Source organism: Thunnus albacares, chromosome 13, assembly GCF_914725855.1.
Source record: "Thunnus albacares chromosome 13, fThuAlb1.1, whole genome shotgun sequence".
NCBI lineage: Eukaryota > Metazoa > Chordata > Actinopteri > Scombriformes > Scombridae > Thunnus > Thunnus albacares.
Genome location: NC_058118.1, coordinates 14,984,904 through 15,007,025, shown reverse-complemented (window position 1 = coordinate 15,007,025; position 22,122 = coordinate 14,984,904). Strand labels below are relative to the sequence as shown.

At 41.2% G+C, this 22,122-nt stretch overlaps 1 protein-coding gene across 1 annotated transcript in view; it reads right to left on the bottom strand.

Annotated features, from left to right (window-relative positions):
* The window catches only part of LOC122995246 (protocadherin-16-like), an 85,682-nt gene that overhangs the window by 18,448 nt on the left and 45,112 nt on the right, over positions 1 to 22,122 (bottom strand). Inside the window, exons 5-7 of the mRNA XM_044370313.1 lie at positions 2,745 to 2,933; positions 1,089 to 1,320; positions 751 to 987 (exon numbers count right to left, since the gene is read on the bottom strand). Of these exons, the coding sequence (XP_044226248.1) occupies positions 751 to 987; positions 1,089 to 1,320; positions 2,745 to 2,933 (658 nt within the window). The remainder of the gene's footprint in view (positions 1 to 750; positions 988 to 1,088; positions 1,321 to 2,744; positions 2,934 to 22,122) is intronic.

The following is a 22,122-nucleotide window of genomic DNA, read 5'->3' as shown; positions in this document are numbered from 1 at the left end:
AAGCTGGAACCAGCAAGTATCGAGCATGTTTGCTTGATAAATGACTAACAGCTGTGACTGAAACTGTGGTCAAGTAATTTTCTGTCAAAAGTGGGTTTTTCACCACTAGAACGAACAGAAAGTATTTCAATATGATGTATATAGCCATTAATCCATCCATCCAACACATCAAAATTCATGAATTTTACATTTTTAGTAGACAGCGGATATGGTGTCTTTATTTCAGCTGATATCGTTTGTAAGGCTTAATGAAGGGCTGGATTCACTCAAAGTGGGTTAGAGACCGGACTCACTGAAAACGTTTCACAGCTACACAGACAGAGATAAGTGTGCTTCTGTCCACTACACCACTGAGAACACTTCATTCTGACTCCCACTCAGAATTATAACCCCATCCAAATCCATTTCTCTATCATTAATACCGAGAGAAAATAAAAGTCTGGCCAGAGTGAAAATGATCCCCGTTAAAGCCCACGCTGTGTGATGGATGTGATTTCTTAGTGGAGTGTATGCTCTTGTTGCTTGTGTGTTTGAACAACTACCAAAGTGAGAGGTAAGACATCATACATTCTTGAGCCCATTAGTGCATTTCTGTCCAGGTACTTGTCAGAAAGATGAGAACAGGGTTGTCACATAAAACTGGTGATACATGTAAAGTAAACTGATTAAAGCAAATGGTCGAAGACAGACACACAGTAGAGTAAAGAGAAAATACCTCAACTGAGACATTGAGTCCACATGTGTCCTTACCTGTCTTGGCAGAAGCACGGACCACTCCCACCGCTGTGCCTCTGAGAACATCCTCAGACACGGTGAAGAAATACTGCGCCTGTTCAAACACAGGAGACGCCACCGAGCCTCCTACCACACTCACGTTCACCCTGGCATTGACCGGTGCCGTCAGACCACCGCCGTCCTCAGCTGATATCACCATGGAGATGACAGTGTTGGCTTTGCCATGGAGCGAGCGCGAGAGAGAGATTACACCTGTGAAGATAGATGAATTGATCCTCTGCTTCACAAACACTACATTAGGTCCTCCATGTTATTATTATGTGTGTATAAGTATTCATGCTACACACACATACCTGTGTCCTTGTTGAGGGTGAAGAAAGCGGAGCCTCCTCCGGGTACCGTACGGTAGGTCACCTTGCCGTTTTGCCCAGCATCAGGATCATTGGCTGTCACCTTGACAACGGAGGTTCCCGGAGCACTATGGGTACTGAGGCTGACTGTGTAGAGGACTGGATAGAAGGTGGGCCGGTTGTCATTGATGTCCACCACTGAGACCCTCACATGGGTTACTGAGCTCAGACCACCCTGGAAAGAAAAAAAAAAAAATGAAATAGTTTTGCATTAAAATATAATGTTAACATTGCACGCAAGTTCACATAAGCAATGTTGTAATGATATTACAGACCTTAACTGACTAGTGTATTGAGATAAAGGAGCCTACATCATAATAATAACTATTTTAGCTAAAGCACTTCCTCCCTTCCTGCACAGTATATCCCTGAAGGCAACATTCAATTTGTTTTCCATCCCTTGGTGACAGTCCTGGACTTTCATGTTATGAATCTGTGACAATAGATTTATGTCACACTGTTAAGATGAAGCAGCTGTTAAGGAAGACAGAAAGATGAGTTCTCTGTTGAAGATCCCTGAAATATGGAGCCAATCAACCGCATGCATTTGTCAGCAAGGGGACGGGTTTGTGCTCATTACACTGTATTTGCGGGCTTAGTTTTACGAGACCATTAAAAAACAGGGATAGTCGGGACGAAGGGAACAGACACCAGCTGGATCGAGCTGGGAATGTGCTGAGGGTGGGAGAGAAGATGCATTGTGTGTCTGTGCCTGTGTGTGTGTGTGTCTGTGTGTGTAGGGTGGGGTGGGGGTGCATTGTGAGGTTAGGGAGGTGAATTATAAACTTGAGTTCAATATTTACCTGAATAGGGATAGACAAAGACAATAAAAACATATGAACACTACCACTACTATGTGTATAATAATATGTTTATGTATGGTTATGTATTCTGATATATACGTACTGTATATGTTTTTTCAATGTAACCCAACTACACACAAGAGAATGAATGTTTTATTGCATCTCATGTAGAGTTTCAATGCCTATTTAAGTGCATCTAATGTGATTAATTGACACTTAAAATATGTATGGGTCTATTGGGAAGACAGGCTGCTAGAGCTTGTATAAATGTGGTCACGCAAGTATCCTATTTAACTTAAACAGTATCATCCTAAAAGCTAATTTAAATCGACTTTATGAATGGATATGTTTTCCTACTTCTTTACCTTTTTCCTTCCCCACACTCCCTGATTGCTTTGCCATGCTGTTGCTGCTTCCCCTTGATTTTTTTTTTTTTTGAAGCCACTGCGCGAGGGACAGGATGCTGTCTTCAAAAATGTCCTGCACGTCTGTTTGATCAGATTTATTTGAGTGCAGCTGTACACATCTTTAATTTGCCTTCAGCCTGAAGCTTTGATCACACACTCAGCAGGCAATGTGTTTGGCCTCTTCGAGCTACAGACGTGCTGGTCTGACTTTAGTTTGACTTTTTGGCCCCCTCAGAAGTCTGTTTCAGTTCTAATTTGTCATTCTTTGATCACACAATGGTTGTCAAGGTTAAGAATTGAGTTGACTGCCAAAATGAAAAGGTTACAGACATAACTACTTATTCCAACACTGCATATTAAATCATAGTCAAGGGTAAAAGAGTACTTACTCCATCCGTTGCGGTTACAGTCAAGTCAAACTTGTCCAATCCCACATCCCGGTCCAGAGCCGTGCTGGTGCAAAGCTGGCCAGTCTCCTTGTTTATGGTAAAGTGGCTTGGTGCTGCACCTCCAGAGCCTGAACCCAGGGTGTAGGATATAGCACCATAGGAACCACGATCCTCATCTGTGGCCGACACCTGAGGGAAAAGAGACATGAGGTAAGGCACGGACGGTCGACTGGTACCAAACGGCCCGTGGGACACAAAACGCAGAAAGCAACACACCAACAGACCCAGCAGGTCATGAAATCTGCGTGAAAGAAAACCTACATGTGTCATAAATATTATATACGAGCTGAGGGCCTTTCTGTTATCACAATAATGTCCTATAATACAGTCACCTCACAGCCCCATACATTTGCACTTGTCCAAATATCGCACACCATAGCACTACTTGTTATGATTTCCAGAGTACTATAAAAATCGAGCATCTGTGAGAGCAATTCACTTTTATATATCACAGATATACAGTATGTATAAAAAATCGATCACCCCTGTGGTGTGTTTGAAAAACCGGCAAATGGACAGGTGGTGCAGCATAACCATGGATACAGAGAGAGAAAGAGAGAACTGACAGGTGACCTTTGGAGAAAGACAATGACATCATGAAAAAGGACATGTATAATGGAAAGGAGAGGAGAGGAGAGGAGAGGAAAAGAGAGGAGAGGAGAGTGCTGACAGGGGTTGAGAGTTTGGTTCAGGGGTCAACAGAGGCACTTTAATGGATGTTGGAAGGTCAAGTGACACGAACTGGCTTTCAACTGGAACTTAAATAAGATACAGACTGAAGCACACACACACACTTTGGGGTAGCCACGAATACACACCTCAGACATTAATCCTTACTTCTCCTACAGTGGACTTCAAACTGTTTACAGAAAGACACACAACAGACAGAGGTCTTCAACCTCACCTTGTCTATATATCCTTCTTTTTACTGCACACACACAAACACACACAAATATACATTGTATGCTCCAACTATATCTATTAAAAGACTGAAAAATCCCATAATACAACAAAGATATCCTTGCAAAACACAAAAGGGAAATGTCCTCTATGCTATGAGGTCTTGCCTCAGACTGAAGTTTTACACTGGTCTATAACATTGTTTGGTGGCATTTATGGTGCTTGTTAAAAGTAGCATTCTCCTTCAGATCTCTAAGCCTTGAAGCTGAGCCAAGACCCAGGAGGCCTCATGATATCACTCACATTCTGTCATACAGTCACTTCACATAAGTCAACAGTTGCCTATGACATCTCAAGTGTTTGATTTCCTAGAATATAATATACAATAAAATGCAATGTGTGGTAAGATACAATGTATTATACAATGATCATTATAATTAGAAAAATAAACAAAACCATAAAGATAAAATAGATGGGATAGTTTGTGACACAGCAGCCTGACATGTTATGTTTTTGATTTAAAAATATTGGAGATTTTGAGAATTTTGAGAAGTTGTAATATTATAGGAAATAAAATTGTAAAATACAAGAATTAAATAGTATTATAATAAAAAATGTTTTGGGGAAAAAAAGTCTTAAGTTTGAAATTGTGGCTTAATGAGTTAACAGGTGAGAGAAATTATGACTCATAATCTTTTTCTTGACTATTTTCTTGATGTATTGTTCTAACTTTTTTTTATCAACTTTGACCTCATTCTCTCAGTAGGATTACTACTCTGACAAAGATGACTATATGATGAGTTACGTTGTTCTCAAAATCTAATTTTGTTTTCTTTTTCAAAGTTGACTCTAATATTCTGTCATAATATCATCAAAAAGTGCATACAGGTCTCTTTTTCTGACATACTGTGTTCTAATAATTGATAATAAAAAAATACATCCACTGGTGTTGCCATACTGTAGTGTTTTCCAGCCCAATCAACTTTTCAAAAAGGATTCAAATGGAAAAAGAAATATTTTTTAGCTATGTGTGCTTGTTTTTAATGATTTCATCATACGAGTGGAAGCCTATGAATGTGCCCTGGCCTTGAACCCGACAGAACACAGGACCACCATAGCAGACATCCGGGAACAAACTTCCTTCCGTCCCACCAACACATGTCTTCATCATTACACTTACCTACTGGCCATATCACAGACTGAAACACTACCACCTTAACTCATACTGTTGCTCCTATAGGATATTAAAATGAAAATTAAAACAGCTCCTTCAGGGCTTTTGGCTGCAATGTCACCACAGCTAGACGGCTGTGGTTTTGAGGGGTCATATTGTACTTCTTTCATTGGTCAGTATTTACAACTGGGGATTTTAGATCATTTCTGGGACTTGCTATAGAGTACAGTGTTGAGACTAACACTATCTTTGGGATCTAGGCTCATGGCTGGGTGTTCCTCATATCTTTCTGGCTGTCTGTGATGGATTAGCCACCTGTGGTGATGAGAACTGAACGAAGGTACTCAGACACTTGCATATGACTCCGTCCTTTTCCCTAAATCTAATTAAAGAGGTTTAAACACCATGACCGCCCACCTGGTCATAGGGTGACTTCATCATCACCTCTATCTTTACCCCAAAAAGTCTGTAGATCACCAACTAAGTATGCTCTGCCCTGGATAAGGCAGGAAAGCAGTTTGGTTGGTTTATATGAAATACAGGGGTCGAGCGCATTGTACAGTACATGAGTATGCTGGGAATTAGTCTTTGACTGGTGGGTTGGGTTGGAAAGGACTTGCAGCAAGGCTGGGAACAAGAAGAAGAGCAGGACATTGATTCTCTACATGCTCTAAAATTTGAAAACCCTCAGCAGTATGGTATGGATTCTTCATGCTGGAAAACATATGCAAGACAAACACAAGGTTGCACTAAGAAAACGTCTATGCATCTTTCATGGAAACCTTGGGAGCAATAAAATATAAGATGTAATGATTTGGATTTCTTGTGCTGCAGCACTGTACAGTGGTTATGTGGTTCCAGACTTAAAACACTGAAACGGGAGAAAATAAAAAGGAGGAACATAGAAAAAAAATGCAGAGGGACAACACAGAGACGGACACAAAACTCCAACTCTGCAACACATGACAGTAATGTCAAAGCACAGCAATAATTTTTGAAAGTTTGAAATGTGTGGCAGACGAAAATCATATCAATCCTCTTCCTACGGATCAACTCTGTCATCAGCACATTTCCCTCCTTTCAATCCATCTGACAGCACAGCGCCAATGTTGAGTACACACAATACAGTCCAAGCAGGTTGGATCTAACAGACATGCCGAGCTGATACTGAAAACTCATCTTCCAGTTTGTCGCTGTATTTCCTGCATTTACAGTACTGAAAAAACAGTGGAATACTTTTAAAGCCGCTAATCTAGTAAACACACATGCTTGACATGTCTTTTTAAATCAAGAGATCTGGTAGCCCAGATGAAACTGTTTGCCAGCGCCGGAGCCTGCTCTCTGATCCATGACCAGCCGGCCGGCCAGCCAGCCAGCCTCCACTCCGCACACCTATTCCTCATCATGCTCTCCGGATGTATCCTGCTGTGATAAACATGCAAGTACATGGCAGCACAAACACAGACAGCAGCCCAAACCTTTTAACTTTTAAAGCTCTCTTCCGTTTAAGCTGTGTAATACTTGTCCCTGTGTTTTTTGTGGTTATAACCCCATATGGATCTTCCACATTTACACTGCTTTTGGGACGTGGGTGTTATTCTTAAATTCAAGGACCATAATGATGGTTTTGCAAGTGGATTTTCATATATTATTGGCATGAACTGAAACTATATATGCTGCCTGGAAGGTGGTAAATGTCTGGAGGGTGGTTCACTTTGGAAAATGGTCCACAGTGACGCTATGTGACAAAATTTGTAGTTAATGGGCTAAAACTACAACTGCCAATGTGGTTCTTTTCTGTGGGAGCTCTGATACGCCATCTGACATCATGAAATGCAGAAGTGTTCGGAGAAAACACAGGGAAGATATCTATGACAGCAGGCCAAGGTAAGAAAAAACATGAGTAACAAAAACTGTTCAGTTATTTTCACTCCAGTACAAAGTGAGGTCCTATCCATCAAAGTTTTTCGTAATATTTTTCAGTTTCTTGTTTGACAAAAAACACGCTCAAATGATAGAAACATGGCTAAAAGGACAAGTCAGTCATCAATAACAGCTGCTAATCACTTGTAATATGCATTATCTGGGATACCAGCTGTGCAGTTTCCTTTTCAACTTTGAAGATACATACTGGCCTTTCAAAGCCTTTATCGGTGGAAAAATCATCATGGGCTGCATCAAAAAAACAATCCAACTGCTTCAGTTAAGCATCTGCCAACCATCTGAACTTGTAATACATGAAACATAAATTTATCTAGCATGCCTTCAGTTTCAGCTTTTCATACAGTACCTTGATTTACAGTACACAACGTGTTGTTCATTGACCAACTACTACGTACTGTATCTGTTAAAAGACACAGCCAAAGTTTCACACAGCACATGTCAGCCTGGTTAGGCCTATGTGAAAAACAGTCAGGAAGAGCGTGCCGAGTATCGGATTCGGCCAGGACTCAGGCCTGGAGCTTTTTGTCCAGAGAGAGCCATTCATCCCTGGCTGGGACAGTAGAGGCGCGATCACTCACTGGAGCATTAGTAAAGATCCAGACCTCATCACTCATTTGCCTCACTCTTCCACACAATCTCCCTCTCTCTCTCTCTTCGCTGTCTCTTTGTCTCTCTACCTTTCCACTTATCCTTCCTCTTCGTTTGCTCCTACTGTCGTTCTCTTTCTGATAGAGTGGATGTCTCTCTGAGGGTCCACTTAGATCTCAGACACACATCTCACCCTGTCCTATATGCAACTCAACACTCACACATATCATCCAGACAGCCAACATCTACTCTACCGCACCGCCCACATCTAACCGCCCTCAAGAGGGACAGGTGTGACATCATCAGACTCGTTCCAGCTTTTATTTGCTTTTACTTCTGTACTTCTCTCTTTCACTATACACATTCCTCTCTCCCTTTTGCTGTAGGCCTATCTCCTCTCTCCTTTTGTCTCCTCTATTCTCATTTTCTCCAGATGTGGGCGCTGGTCCAGATGGATCCTGCTGTCCTCTGCATTTTGTCTCTGTAAAACATCAGTTAGTGTCAGAGTGAGTCTGCGCCCAGCCTATCGGACGCAGCTGCAGTTCTGCTGCAGCTCTGGTTTTTATAGCTTCTCATGAAAGTGAGGGAGAGAGAGATTCTATAGACTTCCATAGTCAAACTTGTAAAACACAGAGTTGCCCCGATCTAATCTACTCTTCCTCTGACTGGTGCCAGGCTTGAATGTTTATAAAGCAATCATCATTTCTCAGGTCAAATGGACCCAAAGGAGGCTTAATATTAACTGTTGCCCCACCATATGCAGGGTTAAAGGATAATTCCAGTTTGGGTCTTATTTTAGCTTTTAGTCATCATGATGACACTGTATTTGTAGTCTTGTTTACTTTCTATTTGATCAGATATTTCCTCATTGCAATCACAATTTTGGCATTTGTTTACTATTTACCTTCATTTTCTATTTAAAGTTTGGCAAAACTAGGAGTTTGTTTAAAAGTCTGACTTATTTTTAGTGATGTCACTGCATTCCCAAATCTCAGAAATTAACTTGATGAGCACAATCTTATTATTACTGATATAAATGATAGCAGAAACTATGAAAATTAGACCCGAGTTGCAATAAACTGGAATTATCCTTTAAAGCAGCAGCAGCAGCAATGACCATAAAAGTGCATGATGGACCTGGAGCTTGTGAAAAAAATGCATCATTGCTGGATAATTGTAGACAGGCTTAAGTTATTTACAACAACTGAAATAGGAGTCTGGATTTTAAGGCTGGCTGTGTTCGAGTGTCAGATAGAGCTGAAACATTCATTCAACATTGTTGCCCTTTTTCCACTGACACATTCCTTTACTCTCCAGTGAGCTGCATTCCTCATATCAGGCATTCTCAAGTCTCCAAATCAATTTCTGCTTCTCTGTTAGCAATGAGTTGAGACACTGTGGGTACAATTAAGATATACTGTATGGCAGGGAAGGAGAGAAGGGAGGGAAGGGGTGGGGGAGGGAATGAAGGGGGAGGGAGGGGGTACTTTGGCAAAGGAACAAAAGGCAGGGCTAATGATAACATGAGACCTTGAAATGGGAACGAGGAGGACCGAGGCTTCATCTCGCCTCTCATTTAATCTCCATTCCTACCTTGACCTCCCCTTTCTTTTTTAAATTCTCCCTTCTTTTCTGTCCTCTCCCTCGTTCGTTCTTTCAGCACCCTATTACGGCAAGTGCTTGTTGTCTTTCATACGGAGTTCGCGGCTGGAAATGATTAGGAACATCAAATCACTGAAGGGAAGAGCAGCAGAGAGAGGTGAAAGAGAGGGAGGAAGAGAGATTGACTTCTATATTTGGAAGAAAGAATGCTAATGTTATTAATGAACATAATAAGGGATGATGGTCACCAAAAACTCTTTCTGCCTGTTTCTCTTTCTGTCTCCCACAAATGTGCATACTTGTACAAACAAAAATAGCAAGACACATTTTGTAGATGTTCCACACTCAAAGCTAAGCAGTAAACTACACCATAGAGTCGCAGATTTAGCCCGTGTAGTTTAACATGCAGACATGTGGTGTGTGTTAGGAAGTTTATCTCTGGGCGACATCTCATGTTAAAGGACACGAGGCATGGTTTATCCATGTTGGTTTAACATCATGCTGTCACTCCCAGTGCCTGCTTATACTCCAAGATTAGCAACAAACAAAATGACGGACCTCAGCAGGAATCTGATACTCCGATTAAAGCAACTCGCTCTATCAGTTCGACAGCAGCACGCTCACAGGCAACGTCAAAATCGTAAATCGTAATCATAAAATCGACAGTCGTAAAAGTGTGCATGTTACAAAACTAAAAATGTTAACGATGCAACACAGCATATGCGTTCTAGTTCTAATATCTAGCGCTGTAGTAAAGACCAAAACAAATCAATAGTTTTGTGGCCTGTTTTTCCATGTGTGGATACTGAAAGTAACTCACTTTACAGAAATATAAAACAGAGAAAAGCAGAGAAGAGAATGTAATCTTGGGACAATCCTTTGAATTTGAATGTGTAACTGGAAAATGAAATCACCAGTGGTGCAATCTGGTCCAAACTGGAAGTCTTCAGCACTACAACCCAGCTATTATACGAGGTCTGTAACCATTAAAGCTACAGATCAAGTAGACGTTGTCATCTCTTTTCTGAAAACAGGTAGAGGAAGAAAGGAGAGGGAGGCAACTGTGAATTGACAGCGTGGTCAGAGGGAGATAAAATGCTAGTTACAGCGAAGGACAGAGGGATAGAGGAGCACAATGAGGGATGACATCACCTTACTGGACTCTGAAGAGTGATAAGAGACGCTGGGGATTTTGATACTATCTTGCGCAAAGCCCTGCAATGTGGCAACTCTTAAGCCGGGTGTGCAATTTTGTGTGTGTGTGCCTGTGTACTGTATGTGAATGTCAGCGCCTCCCTGCCCCCTTTTAAAGATTCTTTTTAAAGTGAATCCGGTGGGCCCTAACTGACAGCTGGCCTAATCAATGCAGAAATCAGCCCTATTTTTTACTTACTGTTAAATATTTATAGCCATTTAAACCCTGTCTCTCTGTCTGTGTCCGAGGCCTTGGTGAGGCTCACTCCGGCTGGCGCAGCTGCCACTTGCAACAGATCTGCATATCTGTGAAATACCAGGGATTTTATTGTTGCTGTCTGCTAACAAGGAAGCTAACGATGCGCTTGAGGTCAGGTGTCAAAGTTGAAGGGCGGATGTGCACGTTCACCACCCACAGAGACAAAAGTAAAATTGCCATAATATATTCAGAGTTGTGGTCATTAAATGGTCTTAAGTCTGCACACTATATGGCAATATGGCCGGCAATTATCAACTCTCTTCAACATCAGCTCAGAATCAGAGCTGTTTTTTTAAAGCATACAGTAATTAGGGAAGTCGACACAGCGCCCTTGTAAATGATCCTTGGTCAGCAATCAAACTCAGACATTTGAGATCTTAATGAGGCTCAACGCTGTTACATTACTAACTAGAAGAGTTGACTCAGTAGAGTGCAGATCTCTGCCAGGTGTGTGCAGTCAAGATGGCGGCGGAGATAACAAAAACGGGGATTTATTCATATCGTATCATGCCTAACTTTAGTAAATCGTAACATATCAGGTATAGAATTAATCTACACATACTCTGGTTCAAACTTTTCTATGGATGTCAGTTTTTCAGCCATGATAAAGGCCAAAATGTGGCCTGCAACAGACTTGGTAAGCCTTGTTTTTAGCTTAGCCGATTGCCGAAAATGCCTTTTGTTATGTTGTAACAAATATCGAAAATGGCGAGGACTGCTGAAACGACAATAATCTAAGCTTTACGATAGGCTCATAAGGAATCTTATTAATATTTATTTGGATTCACAACACAACCCGCTCTCAAGGTATCGAAATTTGGAACCAACTGATTTAACGTGGCAAGAGGGTGATTGATTGGTTGTGCATAATAGAAACAATAACAATATAAGAAGAGTCAATGGCGGTATAAAACAGAGCAGTCAATGGCAGTATAAAAAAGTTTTTTCAAAAATTGTGAAGCACCACAGCATACAGTCATAAATGTGCACAAAAAATATTAGGCTGATGTGTCCAGTAGTGTGCGAGATTAGCTGCGGACAGATACAGATATGGACAAACACACACACACACACGACTGAATGCATGATTCCTTCCAGGCTTACACTTGGCAGAGATAATGAACAATGCAACTGTTCTGTTTTATGTACTCAGAAAATGTCAAAATCCAGCAAATAAGTGAAGCAAAAGCTGTTACAACATGAGAACATAATTCATGAAAGAAAAGTTTTCTCCGGGCCATAATTTTTATTTACACAGTGGGGCCTGTAATATGAAGTGAGCGATGATTATCACTTATTGTCTTCCAGTTGTAATTTTGCTCCGAAGATGAAGAGAAAACAATAATTAAGGAGAGAGAGTACAATGTCGGACTGCAGTTGGATCTCAAACAGGACTGCTGTCTGAGATTGTCTGAGCTGTTGGGTTTTTGGATAAATGAGAGGATGAATGATTGAGAGTGAGTGGCTCACCGTTGCCTCAGGGACACCACTTTAGATAATTTAGAATCCTCTAACTAGCTAAAAGAGCAGTATGTGTTTAGGATGGTGCATCTGTGCTTCTGCTGCAGCATTTCTCCCAGAATGGGTGTAGACATCTGTGTGTATTTTGGGCATTTTGGTGGTTTATCCAATAAAAACATAACAAAGAGACAGAGAGTGTGGAATCTGTTCTGTTTTTTTCCCTCCGCTGGGACGCCACGGGATCTTATTTTCTCTTTGTCAAATGTGTGGCACTCTCAGACCGCTGTTAAGAGTATATCATTGGGAGCTGGCGTTTGGAATTTGAGGGTTAGCATCTTGTTGACTCGTTATTGTTTCCTATTTGTAATTTATGTTCAAAGCATGCCTGCATAAAGAGAGAGGGAGGGTGAGAAGGAGAGAGGATGAAAAGCTAGAAAATTGTTCATGCAATAATGAACTCCATCATCTACTCTGTGAGACATTTTTTCAGTTTGCGGGTGTTGCAATGTGGCAAAATGGTGTGTGTGCGTGTGTATGTGTGTGTGTGTATTTGTGTTATTTGGATAGACACAGTGAGTAGTTCTGATTATGGGTATTGATTAGTCCATCTGTGAGAGCAAAGATCACAGAAAAGAGGAGATCAATAGGTGTGATTTGGACAATCTATCATGCAGACAGCTGCTGAAGGAGTGGAGAAAGTCAATGTCAACTTCCTCCACAGTTAAAATATTCTAAATAAGATACTGACTTCAAAATCTTATCAAAATGAGAAAATGTTTGAAAAATGTTAGCTTGAAGCTTTGAACTGGTAGTAAATTGGGTTCATGCTGCTGAGAATGCCATCTGTTATCTTCTTGTTTAGATTCTGTGGTTGAGTTTGTCCTGATAAAGCTGATGTTTTACAGTCTTAAATAAGCTATATTAACACCATAACTATATTAGTCAGAGATGTTTTGACAAACTGTTTTAAACTCCTGCCCTCGCAATAATATGGTTCAAGTTAATACGCAAATAGACATACACACAATACTTTCTAAACAAGCTACACAAAGGTTCAGGCTTATCCCTGCTGATTGCGCAGCTTCGCTCCACTAAACCAAAATAGTGTCTCTAAGCCTCTGTAGCCCTCCACCCATTTAGTCATACTTCCTGGATGTGATCCCTCAGGCCACAAGACAATTTCACCATGGCCCCATCAGTCACTGTGTCAACAGTGAGCTACACTACTAGGGACAATGGAGGTAAATTAATCAACACCAGACTCCATCCAAATAATGGCAAAGTTTGGTTGTGGGTGGTACATCTTTCTAACAATCACAATGGTGGGTTACCATTACCATTTAGATATCTGAATGAGGTGAAAATCATTTATTGATTTTTAGTGATGATATGATCATAGTGATTTACTGTTTTACAAAGTTCTGCTCTCCACATTAATGATTCCAAGCAAATGGTGATTAAAGACTGAGAAAATTAGTGAAAATTTTGTTTTACACATTTGAGTTTTGTCAGTGCCAAATGAGATGTGAAACACACCATTGGAACCAATTTTAATGCAGCGAACATCAGTTAGATTTTCTAAAATGTGACTGCATAAATTTGACCTGTTTTTATACATGGTATTGGAAAATTGTAATATTGTGATTTTCAAACCTGTTGCCCAGCTCTATAATCTATTGAGAAAATGTAACTGGCTGGTAAAACATCAAAGCCACTTGGGAATTTTTGGATGTATCAATTGACTGTGGCCATATAAACAAAAAAATGGTCTTGAGAGGTTTTTGTGTTCGACGCAAATTCGTTTGAGCAGAAAATGACTCATTGAAAAGCCACAAAAGTCTCTCCACCATTCCCCAGCCTTCACCAAAAGCTCAAAACATGGCAAATAAAAATGACTGACCTCATACAAAAACAAAGGTAAACTACAAAATTCATTCGTCACTGCCACAATGATTCCTTGTATCTTACGCCTACAGCACTGACGTGGTTAGGGCATTTTTGTATGATGCCAGATGGAAGCCTTTAACTCATAGACTTATTACATTATTTATCTATTACTATCTCTGCCCAGGGGCTAAGAATACAATAAATCTAGCCAAACTTGAGGTAAAGGATTCTACACTGACATGTTTCCAATTCAAACTAAATCACGGGTGTATAAAGTAAATCTGATTGAAACCGAGCCCCCCTCTGTGGAGCAGAAGGCTTTTTTTATAGATGCATACAAGCTTCCAGCCTAGTTGAAGCCTGATTTTCTCCTTATAAACATTTATGTTTCAGTGTCATTTTATTTCTCAATCTGTAAACCAACACGCAGCTATGTGGGAGGTTCACACTAATAAGACGGAGTATGTTTATCATTATAAGTAAGCTAGGCTTTATTGGGGACAGACTAAACCACCTTTTTAGCCCTCCAGAAACAGTCATTCAAAGAGCCAAAACTCATCTGACAATATTAGTTTCAGGGATGAGGGTCACTACAAACTGTGTGTCTGTGTGCACGCATGTGTGTGTGGCATGTGTGTGATCAAATCAATGTGAGTCTTAAGGGTCAAAGGTGAACCAAACTTCCAGCTGCGCCTCTCTTTCCTTGACCCCTGGAGACAAGTTTGTGTGTGTGTGTGTGTGTGTGTGTGTGTGTGTAACAAGTCATCCATGATGGTAGATGAATGTGTCACTATCAAAAGAAGGAATAACACCTGTTATCTTTGTACAAAATGTGGCGGCCTTGATTATAGGAAATCAATTTGTATAATTTCTTCATCTAGAGAAAAAATTATATACAAGAATAGTTTTGTGATCAAAGCTTGTGTGATGTGACACTTGAGGAGTATGCAGAGTTAACCTCACTTGCTTTTGAAGAATCCCAGACAGCACACAGAACAGATTTAAGGTTTTGTGTGTGTGTATGTGTGCATTCTTTCCTCTTTGTCTATCACTGCTTTTTACACCTGAATCCCTGGTCTACATCTGTAGTTTCTCCATGTCGCTCCCTCTTGCCCTTATTCTTCCTGAGGTCAGGCAGTTAGCGACCTCCACCTCAGGGAGCTGATAATAGTAAAAGATAGCAGAAAGTGCCTCATGAGCTTTGGGCCTACATCTGGTGTTGGGTTACTGTGATTGTTGTTGACTGCAGAGAGGCGCAGCAGCTCCAAAAACTGAAGAGTCACTATGTGTGTTTGTGCAGTTTTATACAGATACTGCACACTTCAAAACAGTAATAACAATATAGATATGTAATCCCATAGTGTATCAAAGTAGTCACATCTCCAGTAAGAATATATATACCATTATAAGACATGAGAGTGACACTCTGCCAAAAATAAGGAGGAAAACCACTAACAGGCCTGTATAAGACAGCTGCTCTAGTAGCTCACTTTCTCTCTCTGTTCCTGTCTCACACACACACACACACACACACACACACACACACACACATACACACACACACACACAAACAGACAGACATATACATATACACACGATATATACAATGATTTATGTACAAATTGGGAATCTCATAAATGAGAAAAAGGCACATTTCCACCAGTCATCAAAGAGCTAAAGCACACAGAGTTTTGTATAATGTGAGTTATTTAAATAAGCCAAGCAACTTGGCAAATTGACTGGCAAGTAAAATGTTGATGTTCATGTTAACATTAAAATACCATCTATGATATAAGAAACTTCAACAACCACTTATTTCATCTCATCAAGTAGAATTGAACACAATCAGCTTTGTGTTCAACGCTCTGTTGCTGCACCCATTTTCTGGACCAAGTCATCAATTTGCATGTAAGTTATAAGTCAAATGTTTCTCTGCACTATATATTTGGAAGGTGATCTTGGTCCAAAATACATTTGAGATAGTTAAGTCCTTGTTTGGTCCTTTTTAACTGCACACACACAATTTTAAATCGCACTTCAGATTTCCTGTGATTAATCAGTGCTACTCCTCCTTCAGACTGAAGACAGCATGCTGTTTATGCCTCAGTGTTGTTGCTTTTCTGCAGATGTTTGTATTGTGAGTAAATGGAAACATCTGTTACTAATGAGGTGACATTTGTGTGAGACAAGATCCTCACCAGCTAAACAGTCATATTCTATAACCAAATCTAATATTCATTCATGTGTATCTGATGGTGTCTGTTTAGGCTACAGTGCTGTACGTTACTATACATGGCCACAACCTCGTGCATTTTTCTGTAGTCACAGGCATGACAAGGGTCAAACAACAAGCGGCAAAGTGCTGTTAATATTAGACCTCAGACTGACAATAGAGCTAAGTTGATTGTGCAGTTAGGAATAACAGGCAGCTATGATAACTGGATTAGCCTCTTGTTGACCTGGACCTGAACCACAACCAGAGTCAGAGATGGGTCAGCCGCTTAGTGACGGATAAAAGACACATATAGAGGTTGTTCTGTGTGCGTTAATGCTCATTAGCATCAGGGTCGACAGCAAGATGAAACTAAACACGGTTAGCAAATTTAATGCTGAAGGTTAAACTATTTGGGTCCCATACGTGAAACTGAAGGTCACAAACTCCAACGACTACATGTGGTGTGTGTTGGCAATTTAAAGACCGAAATTGTTAAAACACATAATTGTCATTAACACAAACACACTCTCTCTCTCTCTCTCACACACACACATACTTACACACTATGCACTCATACTGACACACAAACTTGGTGTCATTACATTAGGATGTAATAGCTTGCAGTCCAAAGTATTACATCCTAATGAATCCTATTGATTAACTTTGTGCTGCTGAAGGTTCACGAGCCAAAAACTTGTCTGATAGATTCTCTCTCTCTCTCTCACACACACACACACACACACACACACACACATACACGTACCTACAAAGTTGTGCCTATAATTGACCCACAGAGACACAAAGAGCGTCCATGTGTATGTGTGGGGGAAGGATATTAGACACTGTGATTACATATTCATACAGAGCCTGAGGGGGTGAAAAACTAGCTTATCCTCGTTAAATTAATTTCCTGACTCTGCATATGTGAGGTGAATATGAGGAAGTGGTGAGAAACACACTACTGATTCCTAAAGCACCTGTTAAATCAGAGTTCGTGCAGGACCAAAGCCTGATCCCTAGAATTCTGACCGTGCTTAGAAGAGCCAGCCAAGTCATTCTCGGGATAAACTGTTCTGTCTAAAGCAATTTCACTTGGTTAAATCACTGATGTCTTTCTCTGTTGTTTTTCCCTCTATTGGGCCCTCATCAGCTTGTGAGAGAGGATTAAAGTTAATTGTTCTTTTGGGTCAGAAACTTTCCCTCTCATTTGTTTCTCTGTCCCTCTGATTTCAGCACAAACAACAGAGTCAATGTGGACAGTGATGGCTCAGCCAAGCAGCAGGGAACCTATCAGATTAAAGCGAGCACCGGAGGCTTTACAAAGCCCAAAACACACTTGGTAAACCAGGTTGTCAGTGATGTAGAGCATCCATTAAAGACACATTCATGTGCACAGAGGTATACAAGCACACATGTGTGCACCCCCCTTCTCCCCCCCATTATCATCCCAACCTCCAAGGCTATAGCTCAGCCAACTGGAATTTCCAAGAAAAACAGGTTGGCTAGGCATGATGCAGCCCTGGGGTCAGAGACACAGCCAACTCCTGCAGGGAGTGAATCAGGCAGGGATGAAGAAAAGGGGGAAGGAGAGAGAATGTGAGAGAGAAAAAAAAAGAGGCGGGAAAAAGGGGTTAGTATTGCACACCTACAAACGTGTGGAAAGAAGTCTTAAATCAGTTGCACGTCCGCACTTCATCAGTCAGCTCACTGACAAATGACCTCTCAACGCAAAGACCTACTGCAAGCACTGCACAGCACAGTAGTAGCTTCAAACACAAACACTGCACACATGAACTGGGCAGACAGAGCCTGAGCCTCAGATTACTCCATTGTCTCCAATAACAAACTATGAAAGCACACCGCAGGTATTCAAAAGAATGTTGAATGCTTAGGCAGTCGCTTTATCTGAATGTTGGGAAAGTCTTAATTGCTTCAACAGAGGCGAAGAGGCAGAGATAAGCTGGAATGACGATTAATTTAAAGCTGAATAGTCTCCACATAGAGAGACTTTGGCTTCACAGAAAGAAATAATGAGACTCTAGTGACTCTGATTAATTGAGGGGCTTTCTGCAGTATCTTCATCACTCCATCTTGCCTGCTATCTGTATCTCTGCCGCTTTCATTCACGGTGCTGAATCATTACTGCAGTGTCTCTGACATCATTACAGCAAAGGGAAAAAAACTACAGCTGCACTGATTACCTCATCTCTCATGTAGAAAGTTTTAGCTAATTTATGTTCATAGAAAAAGATGTCGTCACACTCTGCAGGATATGTAGAAAATGGTAAAAGTTGGATAGACTTTAATGGCTCTGGCAGGGTGACAAGCAGGGGAAAAAGGACCAACAGCAGCAGAGATGCTGTTTCCAACATCTCAATGCACATAATCAGTTGCACTCTGCGGTGTAAACCATGTTGCACATGTCATTTTCGTCTCAAAGCGGAAGAAAGAGGGAAGTGTAACAGAAGTCAGGAGTAAAAGGGATAAAAGAAAGATTCCGCTAATGGGTATGATACTGAGAGATGAGGTGATGATGTGAAGTGAAAGTGCCGGATACAGTGTTTGTCGGGCGGAGTGGAAATAGTTGGTGTAAGAAGCGTGCATGAAGAAAGGCGGATAACGAGGGGGGGGGGGCTGAACTAATGTGGTGTTTTGGATATGTGAAACAGAAAGTTAAGAAAGACAAAGCTGAGGAGGGAGACAGAAACTCAAAGTGAACGGAGGATAGAAATGATAACAGAGTAGCACAGTATTTACGGTTGAAAATTCTATTTACATGGATCTTTTTTAAACCTCCTTTGTCTTGCTTGGCATCATTTTCACCCCTAAAAGTGGACAGGACAAGCATTAGAGGTTGAGAGGTTTAGCGAGGAGTTAGAGGGGAGATTAGCTCAGAGTCACGGGGTAAACAGACCTCCAACACAGTAAGCCAGGGGGTTCGAGTTAGGAGGCACTGACTAAGATGCACTAAGCCACGCAGTAATGGGAAATGATGGGGTCTCAACTATCACATGGCTGGTCACACCGAGGCTGCCTGGGAGAAGGAGGTAGAGGGGGAGGTGGACTGGGGGTGGTGTAGATTATTACCCAGATCAAAGCTACGTTTGAGTGGATTTGGGTTTGAGAAATGGGAGGGAACGAGAAACAGAGTGAAAGATGAAGGGAGGGCGGAGATCTTAAGATACAGCAAACTGTATTTTAAAGAGATCAAAGTGGCCCAAATCTTGTTTCCCAAATGCCTTCAGCCTTTATGCACCTCGAACCCTTACTATTAAGTAAAATAGGCTCACATGTTCCTCTGTAACTACACCCCTGAACATACAGCATTCACCATTTCTTTCAACATGCACCTGCTATGACAGATTTGCACCCCCACCCCCAATTTCCCAACCCCCACATTATTGCTCTGCTGCCAAAAACAGCTTCTGCCCACACTTCCCTTCTGTTTACTTTACCCTTTAATGTATTTACTTGACCTCCAAGAGGCATCCACACAATGATGTTTTTCTCACCCTCCTCAGCTCGGATAGCAGCATCGTACCTTAGCCAGCAAAGTTCACCATCGCCGGGGTCACATTTAGCTCAGCTCAGCACTTACAAAGGAGAATGACAGGGGGGGACAACTGATACAACTGCAAGAAAAAGTGGTAGAAGGCAAAGAGAGAAAGGGGAAGAGATAGAGGGATGAACAGAGGTATACAAAGCTTGGGGGGTCGTGGGGGGGGTGGGAGGGGTAGGGGTCCCCCCTGTCTTTTAAGTCTTATTGGTTTTCTCTTTCATTACCAGACAATGTGTTGACTCTGCACACTCCCTGCTCCCTGTGGATTAACTATACCGCCTTGATTAACACTGAAGCACTCGTACATATACTGAAACATGCATGAGGTTATATTTGCAAACATGCCTCTATTTTAACATAATATAGCAGTGAATTGGCTTTTTAAAAAAAATCTGATAAAGCAAAAAAAAGTGCTTGTTTCAGCCGTAGAACATCAACACTGACCTGACGTTCCACTTGGTAGCAAACCTGCAGCATGCAGAGATTTGCCTCCATGTGACAAAAGGGTAAATATACCTCCTGTGTCTCTTATGAGTGAAGCATGAAAGGAGAGCGATTGCAGTGAAGGAAAAGACAGCAGCTGCTTGGACGATGTAGAAACAACATGCCCCTTTAAATTTCTATCTCAAACACATTGCTCCCCAAGGGGCCAGTCAAAACAGGCCTGTCAAACCCAGTTAGCAAGCCACTATAGACGCACAATGGCGCCTTGTGTGTGGGGGCCAACCAAAACGTTCCCCAGGTTCCCCCTTGTCGGCCCATCTTTGCACTGACAGGGTATTTCCCTTTAAAACGGTTTCCTTTTTATACCTCTGCTTCCCTTTTCTTCACCGGTTCATTTCCTCCTCTTCTCTTTGTGTCTCTCTTTCGATTCTTGTCACCTCAATCTCATCTTCTTGGCCTCTCTCTGTCTCCACCCCTCATGTCTCCCGACTCTGTTTTATTGACAATTTTCCCCCCACTGGCTTGAGTTCTTAAGGCAACATGTGTAATATTCTTTGCTATGAGTAAAACCTGGAAGGTTGATGGGAAATGGCTTGTTTAACTGCAATGATTTGTTTTCCTTTCCCCCCTTTTCTCTTTTCTTTTATTTAATTTGGTGGCAGTCCATCTCTGCTCTGGAATTGTAGCGCTTCTATCCAACTCCCATCTTCACTTATTCATTTATTTATTCATTCATATAGCAGTACATGCCTCTGCATTTCAGGTATGCGCAATTTTTAAGATTTGCATTTCTTCTGTTTTCAGTTTTGGTAACAGTTTACTGTCCGTTACTTCACAGACAGGGTGTGTCATATTCATTTCTGGATGTTTTTTTGCTACGGTCCACTCTCATTTTGGTTTTGGACCAAGAGGAGAACCTAAAAATATTTCTGGTTGATTTTAATTTTATTTCAGTTACTTTAGAGTGAACTGTGTGTCCTTTGCTATGCATTCATTCAGTGGTGGTGGCACCGCACTGCTGAAGAAGCCCAAGCTGTAAGAAAATCAGACAGATAAGATCCTTATGGAAATCATGATCTTCATTGTCATTGTCTTCCCAGAAAACACATGCAAGAGCACTGTTGTTGTTGTTCTGTGAATTCTTGCGTGTACTTTCATCTTAATAAACATTTAAGTGTGTTTCTGAATTGCAACTAGCTCTGACAGTGGAAATAGGATGGTGATGTGGTTTGTAAATGGACCACAAACCAAAATTGACTCCAACTCCTGCTGTTCCAAAAAGGAAAACACACATGCACCACACACACAAACTGTAAACAATGGAATGTAGGGATGAAGAGATGAAACGTTCAGTTTTGTTTATGATTTTCCAAAAAATTTAGCTTGACTTTGATTTATCCTTCATAAAATGCGGGTTAGATCAAACAGTAGCTTCAGTATAATAGCGGTTATATTTTTGATAGCTCATACAGCTAAAGACTGAAAGAAAAAATGGCCTTGAATCATTTAATCCTTTTATTACATTATCACGGTGACATTGGTCTTATACTTCAATCTATGTACCTTTATGAAGCGAACAACCCAACACTGGTGCAGCTGATACCGTTACTAATGCAAACATTTGCATGTGATATCATCTGGCCCTAATGGATACTAGAACTGCCAAAAAACCCTTTTGAATCAGGAAAACCCCTGTTAAGCCTTCATTCCTTTCTCACTCCTATCCCTGCCAGGTCTTTTTATCCCCAGTGTTTTAAATCTTTGTTTTTCCCTCTTTTGTCTCTCGCTTCCCACTCTCCTCCTCCCGCATTCTCTCTATACTCCCGTCAGTGCCAGCCTCCGCTCCCTTTGTTCTCCACTAGGTGTGGCCGATGACAGAAGGCTAGGGGGCAGTAAACTCGGGCATTGCTCTTACACCGCTTCACTGATTTACTCCTTTGATACTCTCACTAATCTCCAGCACTCTCCGTGGCACATACTGGCACAGAGCTACACAGGCTGTGACTACACACACATGCACACAGGACTGCAAATTCACAACTGCTACGAAGAAGGGATAAGGATATAAAGAGATTCATGCTACAATATTTA